General features: G+C 41.2%; 1 protein-coding gene across 2 annotated transcripts in view; it reads right to left on the bottom strand.

The window, feature by feature from the left end:
* LOC111429821 (auxin response factor 2A-like) overlaps nt 1-2,980 on the bottom strand; it is a 5,466-nt gene extending 2,486 nt beyond the window's left edge. The window contains exons 1-10 of one of the 2 annotated variants that reach the window (XM_023065838.1): nt 2,441-2,980; nt 2,252-2,364; nt 1,839-1,934; nt 1,633-1,689; nt 1,375-1,530; nt 1,202-1,286; nt 803-893; nt 504-668; nt 292-411; nt 71-146 (exon numbers count right to left, since the gene is read on the bottom strand). In XM_023065838.1, coding sequence (XP_022921606.1) covers nt 71-146; nt 292-411; nt 504-668; nt 803-893; nt 1,202-1,286; nt 1,375-1,530; nt 1,633-1,689; nt 1,839-1,934; nt 2,252-2,364; nt 2,441-2,552 — 1,071 coding nt within the window. In that variant the 5' untranslated portion in view covers nt 2,553-2,980. The remainder of the gene's footprint in view (nt 1-70; nt 147-291; nt 412-503; nt 669-802; nt 894-1,201; nt 1,287-1,374; nt 1,531-1,632; nt 1,690-1,838; nt 1,935-2,251; nt 2,365-2,440) is intronic. The other variant, XM_023065839.1, reaches the window with a different exon arrangement.
* Between the last annotated feature and the right edge of the window lie 7,006 nt (nt 2,981-9,986).

Below are 9,986 nucleotides of genomic sequence, written 5' to 3'. Positions count from 1 at the left end.
GCTTTAACATTCCCCCAAAAAAAAAAAAAAAAAAAAAAAGGTTATACAAGTATTAAGAACTTCATACTACCTTCAGACATCTCCACTTGGAATCTTTCCACCTTTTGGGATCAGCATCTTCACATCCAATGATAGTACCAGTGAATCTAGAACAAGAGAATTAGAATCATCCAGATAAGTTCCCACAGATAAACTTCTTTATGAAAGAAAGAACCGGGAAGAAAGAAAAGTAAACACTATTAGATATTTAGAAGGTAAGCGTCAACCAATACCAATTTCATGGGCACTTACCTCTGCTCAGGAGCCTCTTCACCTTCAAATCTCATTTTGAACCTCATTCCTATGGTGTAGCTCTTCTTAATAGACTCCATATACTGGTCATATGGAACAATGAATTCAGAAGGGCTAGTCCTGAACACACATTTGGAGCAATTAGGATTTTGCTTTACAAGATGTAATTACCCAACATATATAATACAGAAACGTCATATCAATAGCATTACCTAGGCTTGTAGTAGACAGTGAACATTGTGCCTGTAGAAATAGCATGCCATGCAGTTGCAAGCACACCAAGATGCATGCTATGGCTAGATATGACCGATGAAGGGACGTTACCATGTTGTCTCATGGCACGCCTAACACCAACACGCAGTTCTCCATTCTCACCCCTAAAGCAAATATACATTGGTTCCAATTAGACCAAAAGATAACCAAATGAAATAAATGACACGTTCAGAAAGTCTGTAATCATGATATATTGATGTCTAATGAGTCACGATAGATATCAAAGGAAACATCAAACCTCAAGAATATAAAAGCATCTCCTGCAACCAGTCTTTTTGAGCTCACGAAAACACTCCAACCACTCTGAAGCAAATGCCTTCGTGGTTGTCCTGATATTCCAAAAGCTTAAATGTTAGGGGCAAAAAACTGAATCAAATCAAGTAAATCAACTTTACATGGTTATCGCCAAAACAAAATTCCCAGTCATGTAACCAATGCATGTGGCATGAAAACTTTAGATTTGGGATACTGTTCCCAGGTTGGCAGCACAAGAAGCTGGACGGGCGTGTTATATATTAGAGCAAGACATCATGCATGTGAGTCTGTTTTATTGATGCAAACGAACTATATTGTAACACACGGCGTCAGTTGAGATCAGGGAACAACAAATAGTAATTCAAATTCAATAAATTGCTACCTCGAAATATATGACGAAAACGCCATTCATTTCCATGCAAATCCTTGGCAACCAACTCCTGTGTAGGAGGCTGTCGTGACATGTCCTAGCAAAATCAACTCCATGGCATTCAGTAATGGTAGCAAATAAAGAAATATTGTGATACAAAAACCAGGAAATACAGATGTACCAACCAGTGGTGGAAGACATTCATCAGCATGGCGTCTCAAGACTGAAAACCCCCCATGAGTACTGGTGTCAGAGGCAGTCAGAGTCTTGCAAAAAGAATGCACGTGAAATCTCCGCGGTGGAGGAGGCGGGGGTTCCTTGTCCACAGCATGCTCATCTTGCTGTAATGAACAAACACATCACATCATCAGGATCATTAAATATATGAGAAGCTTTCAGCACAATTTAACACTGTAAACTACAATACAAAGAAGGGCATTTACATTTGCCTCTGGAACCAAAGTTATTTGTGCAAATACCTCATCGGTGTCTGGCTCGGCCTGCAATTCACAGACATAGGATTTCTCACATCAATAAGAAAGTAAAACTACCTGGTAGAAGTCTCCCAGCCTGCAACCTTCACAGTTGTTTGTTAAAAGAGAAGAAAAATATAGAAACGGGAAGCCCCCAAGAATTAGACCAGTGATACCTTTAAATGCACATTAATAACGCGGCAGAGGATCTTGGATGGAAGGTCATAAACTGGCATCTGTTGGTCCGCCACTTGACTGGTGGATGCTTCCACCTGATCCAAGAACCAAACAAATATCGGTCATCGGTAAGATTGAATATAAAGCGAGATTAGAAACAAGGAAGATAGACGGTTTAACAAACAAGGCGGGGATCCTATGAACCACAGCAATCTGAGGGGAAGATAGAGCTCAGGCTTTTCATAAAGAAGCTTTCCAGTAGGGAAAATAGAAGGAAAAGGAAATTAATTGAACATATGCAACCGACAGAGTGTTAGATATTACAAGAAACAGAAAAGAAAAAAGAAAAAAAGAGAGAGAGGGTTTATGTTGTGAAAAAATTAGAATAGAAGGGAAGAAGGGTAGGAAAGACCTGTTCGATGTGGCCCTGAGGGAAGTAGAAGACGCGGTCGTTTTCGCGAGGAACAGAAACGAGAGGACCAGCACAAGCATTCCAAAGCTCGGTGAAGAGGGCGAAATCAGCATCTGTAGGGAAAAGAAGAGAAGGAGGGTAAGCAAAAGAGAGAGAGAAAGAAAGAAAGAAAGAAAGAAAGAGGAATACCCCTGGCAGAGAGAGCGTTAGGTGGATCGGAGGTGAGTTTGGTAGAATCGGCATGGTCGTTGAAGGGAACGGAGGCGGAATTGGGGTTGATGGAAACCTCGGAGGAGGCCATTGTAGGGAATCTGAGGAGAGATCTGGAAGGTAGGTAGGGAATTGGGTAAGATGGAGACGGCAAAGGCTTAGGTGGTAAGGAGGAAGGAGGAGAGAATCCCCATGGAGGGGAAGGGGAAGGGGAAGGGAAAAGGAATTGAGAGAGGAGAGGAGAGGTGAGGGAGAGTTAAAGGGAAACCCTAAGTTGTGGGTGGGGAAACGTCCGTCGGCATCTGGGTTGAAGAGGCTGAGGCTGAGCTGAGCTGAGCTTTGGTTCTCTTTCTACAACTGTGTGCAACAGTAGAGGGATGGGATCTTTTTTGGTTTAGGGGTGGGAAGAAGGAGAAATGGGAAAGAGGTAGAGAGGAGAGAGGAGAGAGGAGAGAGAAATGGAAATGGAAATGGAAAATGGGTGAAGGGAGGGAGGAGAGAGAATATTCTGGAAATGAAAGGAAGACAATAATTTGAAGGAAAGGTTGACGGCGTTAGGATATGTGTCGGCGTGTGATAGGGTAACGGCGTTGCGAGGGAAGAATAGTGTAATTACAGCAGAATAAGAACGCGGGAAAGGCTTTGTCCTGGTATCTACGGGCAGCCTTGGATTGGATGTTTAAAAACACGTGTCACTCCTTCACTCCTCAACTACTTTCCACTTTCCACTTTCCACTTTCCACTTCCCACTTCCCACTTCCCACTTCCCTCTCTCTCTCTCTCTCTCTCTCACGCTAACCTTACTTCCTTAACTTAACCCTTTTTTTTTTCTTCTTCTTTTTCTTTTTTGTTAGGACAGAGACAAGGAATACGAATGGGGGCTGCCTCTCTTTACAACATCATGTTTAGAATTAAAAATGAAATCTGTACATAAATATAACATAACGTGGTATTAATAAGCAGATAGAAAAGGGTTTGTGTTGTGATGACTAATTCATCATTAAACTCCCAAATGATAATCAATAATTGCAACCCTAAAACTGTTGTAGTAGAGAGAGTGAAATATTTTAGGGAGGGAGGGAGGGAGGGAGGGAGGGGTCACGTGTCAATTTGGAGGGCGGGACCCAAGTGTGTAGGGTAATGTAACAGCAGCTGTGCTGTGCATGCCCTAAACCAACAAAATAGACTCGGAATCTTTGTCCCCCCCTCGCTTCTTTCCTTCTTTCTCTCTTTTAAAATACTAGGTTATACCCTCTTTTACACCCCAAATCTGCGTAGTGCTAATTCATAATACACAACCATATCTCAATTCAATTTAATTCTGTTTAAGTTGAATGGAATGGAGGATAGAGGACGTAGGCGTTTAAACAAATACAGAGAGGGGAGGCTGTGGCTGTGGCTGTAAAAGGAGAAGCATGGGAGTCAGGAGAGACGAAGAGGGGGGGCCCTTGGTCTTGGAATTAGGGTAGGGAAGGAAAAGGAAGGGGTCACGAGCTGAAACAACAAAGCACCGTACGGACTGCTCCTATATTGAGGATGACCATCATCCTTATCATGCCTTCCGTGGGATCCACCTCACCATCAATGCTTCTTCTTTTTTTCCATTTCATCTTCCTATTTTCAAAAGAATGAGTAAATATCATCTTCCTATCGTTTATAGTCTGACTTCACTCTAATTATAAGCTTCTTAATTTTATAGTAAAAGCTCCAACACCATGGCTCATGCAAAAGAGAAGAGTAGTAACACAAAAGCATATGCATAACAAATAAGAGCTTGGTTAGTGGAGTTTCAGAACCCAGTTAGTGTGAGCTGTGAGGCTCCCAAGGACCACGAAGATAACACTTAGGTGGGGCCTCTGCCTCCTCCCTCCTCAACAATTCTCCTTTGACTCCCAAACAACTCACTGGTCACAAATCCACAAACCCTCCTCTCCTAGTCCCCTGCTTTCTTTTGCTTTATATTAGAGATTATATTTCAGAAGCCCAAACCCCAAAGCTCTATCCCTCTCTTCTATGCGTCAGCCTACATAAAAGGTTCGCAGCACTGGCCCTGGCACTGGCACGGCAGACCCAAAGGCTCCAGTTGGGTCCCCCACCAAGTGTAAGACGCCCAACTGGAAAGCAATTGATTGGTGCGTGGCCAAATCCGCGGACTTCAAATCCGCAATTCAATTCAGTTTACCAACTTTATAGCATAAAAAGATTCTTTAAGCACCAGCCAATAGACCACCACCACGTTCTCCCCACTCACCCATCCTAGTTTTCCTTTTGGAGCCTACTCAACTGCGGAACTTTTAATTCGCTCTTATATTTTTCCTTTTTTTTCAATTGCCCATTTCTTTCTTTCTTTCTTTTCTTTTCTTTCAGAATGGGCAGAGGTAGGGGCAGGGAACACGCTGCCTTTGGCTTTGGTTGGTACCCTACAGCCGCCTACACCAACCAACACCAACACATGAATCAGGACTCCCTTCCCCACCTCACCTCTAAAATCTCCCTCTCTTTACACCCCCAAAAGAAAAAAAACGTTAAAACTTAAAGACTGAACTAAATGAAAATGGGAGGAATAACCCTAAACTCCAACTATCTCAAATTGGTGGTGGTGCTGCTGCTTCCATTCGAATACCACCGGCTTGGCAGTTGGCTTACTGCCCCATGGGATAGGGTTTAGGGTAATATTTCAGAATGGGTAGGGCTGGTTGGTTGAAAATTGAAACACGGAGAGTGGAATATTGATTTCAAAGAAAGCCTCGCCAATCCATAGAAAGATCGACGTATGTGGTTGTGTGATAGGAGAAAAAGGGGAAATTAAGAAAATGAAATGGACGAGGTCAAAGCAGGAGGTCCACCCTGTTGTTAAGGAAAGCAACCATTGTCTACTTTAGAACAAAAATATATTCCGAACAATTGAGTCAACCAGGACTACAAATTAATCCTCCTCCCAAAAAGAAAAAGAAAAAAAAGAGAAAAAAAAAAAAAGGAGGTTGAATAATGAAGAAAGGCGACTGACAAAGCATGGACCACGACCTTGTTTTGATTTATCACGTAACTACGCATTCCATTTCCACCCCCCTTGTTCAAGAATTATCATATTCATATTTGAAATAACTTACTTAGCTCTGTTTGATATTTTCAACCTCCAACTTCCTTTATAACAAAACACACCAAAAAGAAAAACAACCCCTCCCTCCCCGCCCTGTTCCATCCGCCATCTGCTCCCTCTCCAGTTTTACACACTTTCACCGCTAAACTACTCGATTTTATTAATATAATATCTATCTCACTTCCCACCAAAACCACGCTCTGCAACTTGGAGCAAACACAGACGCCCATTTTCCTTGAAGAAAAGCAGAATCCTAATCCTAAACCTAAACTAAACTAACAGAACTGAGACACCACTCCCCATAAAATAAAAAGAAACATCAAGTTGGGAGGTTAAACCATCCTTTTCAATATCATATTATAGCTTATACCATATAGAAGGAAAAATATTACATACACATATACACACCACGTGTGAAATGATTGCCTTGTCGTCTCGCTCCCAGTCCCGGCTCCTTGCCATAATCACATTTCACCTCTCCTCTAATAACACCTGTTCTGCCGACATCCAGCCATCTCCCTGTCTTTTTACATTAATAATGCTATAATCTTTTACGGGAGATGGAAAAAAAGGGCCTCAACCATCTTAATCGTGAAATCTGCGACACGCACAATGCATTAACAGTTAATTAGAGCTTTAATTCAAGAATCTTCATACCTCCTCTACTCTTCTATCTACCAACCACACTATTCCTACATCTTTTCTTCATCCGCTTGCCAAACACATAACACTTACTTCTCCCGTTACTAAAATGACCAAACATATGTCCTTCCCCTTCCCTTTTCCCTCACATCACACGTTCATCTCAGCTCACTGTCCTAACACAACTATTATTATTTACAGCAAAAGATTTGCAGTGAAAAACTGGTGGACTCCCTGGGATGTGGAGTGATGACAAATATCATTATCATGCGGCCCGAACCGTAATAAGCTGGTGGGTCACTCTTTCAACCATAAATATCAAAACATAATTATGATAGCATGACATGGACCCCTCCCCAGTTTCAGGATTCAGCATGGCCAATGGACTTTCTGACACCATACCAACAGTCTCTTCTTTAATATATATGTCGCACACCTTACTCATGCACATGGGAAACACATTCCTACAACTGCTACTTGCTTGCCTTTCCCTTCCTAAACCCTAAACCCTAAGCCCACTACTTAGCGCCAAATTTATTTGCCTACCTGCATGCACTTAAACATCATCTATATTAGTGGCATTAGCCACACCTTCGCCTGTTCCTGCTCCTGCTCCTGCTCCTGCTAGGTAATTATTATAACTTAATAACAAACTACCTAACTTACTTAACATTTAACAGTGCGACAGTCCACAAGATCGATCAGTCGCATCACAACAAAGAGAAGATCAATATCCAGAAGAGAAGAGAGGTTCATGTTTGATACGCTTATGGCCCCTTGTGATAACGCTATACACTCCTGCCTTCCTACCACCAACTTGCATTTACACCATCATCATCCAACACACATCAACCCTGCCGCTTACATCCTCCACATTGAATGTCAACATTGCTTCTCTTATAACACTACTAGTCATGATATCCATAACTACAAAATAACACAAAGGATCAACACATCTGACCAATCATCTCGCGAACCCTCCGCAGAAGTAATAAACAATTATCTCGCTGGAAATACAGGCTTCACAGTTTTGCATAGCTAACAGACTTTTGAGTTCGGGGATCATATTTTCCTTTCGGATTGGCCCACGAGTTAAACCCTAAACCCTGCCGCTTCATATTTTCCTTTCGGATAGACCCTAAACCCTAAACAAAATAAATTCCCATTATCTCCGTCTCTCTGGATTACTAAGTCCTTTCCTCAATATTTCTACAGCACTAAGGTTATTTAAGATATATGAACCGAAAACGAAACAATTCAAATCGCAAGAACCAAGTGGAGGAAATCTGTAGAGAAGAAAAAGGGTAAAACGAATAAACAACCAAAAGCAACAGAACAAGGAAGCATATGCTGTACTGTTAACCAATAATGGAGAAGCCAAAGGTAGAGGGTTTCATATTAATTTGCAAATTATGAAAGTCATAGAGCTGCCTTACCATGTCTAGAGGTTTTCTAACTTTTAATCTTGCATTTGGATGAACAGGCAAGATTTGTATTCAAATGGTATCTTCGTACAACTCCTCCGCTCCTCATAACCTTGCATCCTCGCTTCTCCTCAAACTGGGGGAGGACTTTCATTTTCCACTCTTGATATCCTGACTGGTCATACCGCCAACAAAAAATGTTCATAAAAGTATCTAAAAATTTCATGGCAAGTAAGAAGAATGAAGAATGTTACTCCATATAAAACCAACCGAAATGTGGTTGAACTTCCTGTCTCAACGCTCACCATTTGCCAAACGTGGGACTATAATTTGATTCCAGGCATTTACAGTTCCCCAAGACAAAAGAGCAAGATGTAAGTTCATCTTTATCAAGTCTTTGTACAATTCCCCAAGCCTATAACTCTCGTATCACGTATGATTGACAGAGCTTCCTATTACATTAAAAGATCTAAATATTACTCGCTCCTAGTTTCAGGTTTTCAGACCAAGAACAGCTGAAAAGTTAATTTAAAAACAAAGAAGTGCGCAGCAGCTGCACGAACCTGAAGCCTACCAACTTATTTTACATCAGGCAGCATACTCGGCAACGAACGCCCTGACCAGTATATACTCCAATTCCAAAATGATGAGAGGAAATTGGAGAATCTCAATGTACAAAATTCTCATTATGGTTTCCGGAGGCTCTACAAAAAGAAAGGAAAAAATAACCATATAAGGAATGGATCAATCAAAGCAACTCTGATACCCATGCAACGTAGGCTTTCGATCTGGAGACATCCAGAACGAACCGTCTCTTCTTCTTTGGGTGATCTTCCTCTCCACCAACTCTTCGATCTTTGTCATCAAGATGGCCGATGTACCTTCACAAACTTCTTGCTCCGAAGTAAACGCAGACCACCGCCAATTCAATCCAAGGCTATCGAAATCTTCCTACTTAACTCGACTATGTTGAGGGCCAGTAAACTGGCGTCATATTCTCCCAATTGTTTGTTTCCTGGGAAGCGATGAACATAAAACGTGGGCAGTGGGCTTCATTGGTACATCGCTTCCTTGATTCCCCCGACATCAAAGCGCGCGAATGGAATTAGTTTGCGTGTGTTCCAGAAAATTTAAATAACGTTATTAAACCATTTTTCGAACAAAAATTAATTCAAATATTTTTAGAATGGTCAAAATTTTCTGAGATTATGAATAATAGTTGTAAGTACACACGTAATTTTATTTACTTATTTAATTAGTTCATCTTAGTTCATCCATGTGTGAGTGGAGATCAACTCTACTAAACAACTAAATAACTGAAGTATGCTTGAGGTGGGCTAAACAACACCATCTCTAATATTTGTAATCTCAATTGCTTTGAATATTAAGATATTCAAAAATAAAAAATGAAAGATGGGTTTGATAAATTTTGCAGAGGCAGGGGCGAGAATGAGATTGGGAATTGGCATGGCTGCGTGAAGATTAAGGCAGAAGTGACAGCGAGCTGTGAGAGGTCCTAGCCTGGCTCGCAGTGCTGAAGGGTTCTCCTCTGCCCACCTCTTTCTGCTCGCTTTTAACCATAATCTCCCCCAAATGAAAATGTATTTTTTACTTGTAAACTTATAATGGACTAACTTTTGGTTTCCCCCCAATGAAAATGTATTCCTTACTTATAAACCCACAATCGACTAACTTTTGGTTTCCCCCAAATGAAAATGTATTCCTTACTTATAAACTCATAATCAACTCTTAGACGATGTGAGACTCTTCTCCCAAAAAAATCCTCAACAATCCTCCCATCGAACGAAGTACATCATAGAGCCTCCCCTCAGACCTATCATCTTCCAAAAAGTCCTCAACAATCCTCTCTCGAATAAAGTACACCATAGAGCCTCCCCTGAGACCTATGGAGCCCCCGAACAGCCTCCCCTTAATCGAGGCTTGACTCTTTCTCTAAAGCCTTCGAACAAAAGGTAAACAAAGTATACGTTTTGTTCGACACTTCAGTCACTTTATATTACACCTTCGAGACTCACAATTTCTTTGTTCGACAATTGAGAATTCTATTGACATAATTGAGTTAAGGACATGACTTTGATATCATATTAGAAACCACGAATCTCCACAATGGTATAATATTGTCCACTTTGAGCATAAGCTCTCGTGACTTTACTTTTGGTTTTCTCAAAATACCCAATTCCAATGGAGATGTATTCCTTACTTATAAATCCATAATCAAACCCTTAATTAGTCATCGTGGAACTTCTCTTCCAAAAATCCTCAACACCAACCAACCTTCTCGCTAATCTCTTTTTGGCTTCTATGCATACTGCAGCTTGTGTTTGTGGCAAAACCCAAG

This window comes from Cucurbita moschata, unplaced genomic scaffold (assembly GCF_002738365.1).
Source record: "Cucurbita moschata cultivar Rifu unplaced genomic scaffold, Cmos_1.0 Cmo_Scf00032, whole genome shotgun sequence".
In the NCBI taxonomy this organism is placed as follows: domain Eukaryota; kingdom Viridiplantae; phylum Streptophyta; class Magnoliopsida; order Cucurbitales; family Cucurbitaceae; genus Cucurbita; species Cucurbita moschata.
This window is presented reverse-complemented; position numbering and strand designations above follow the sequence as displayed.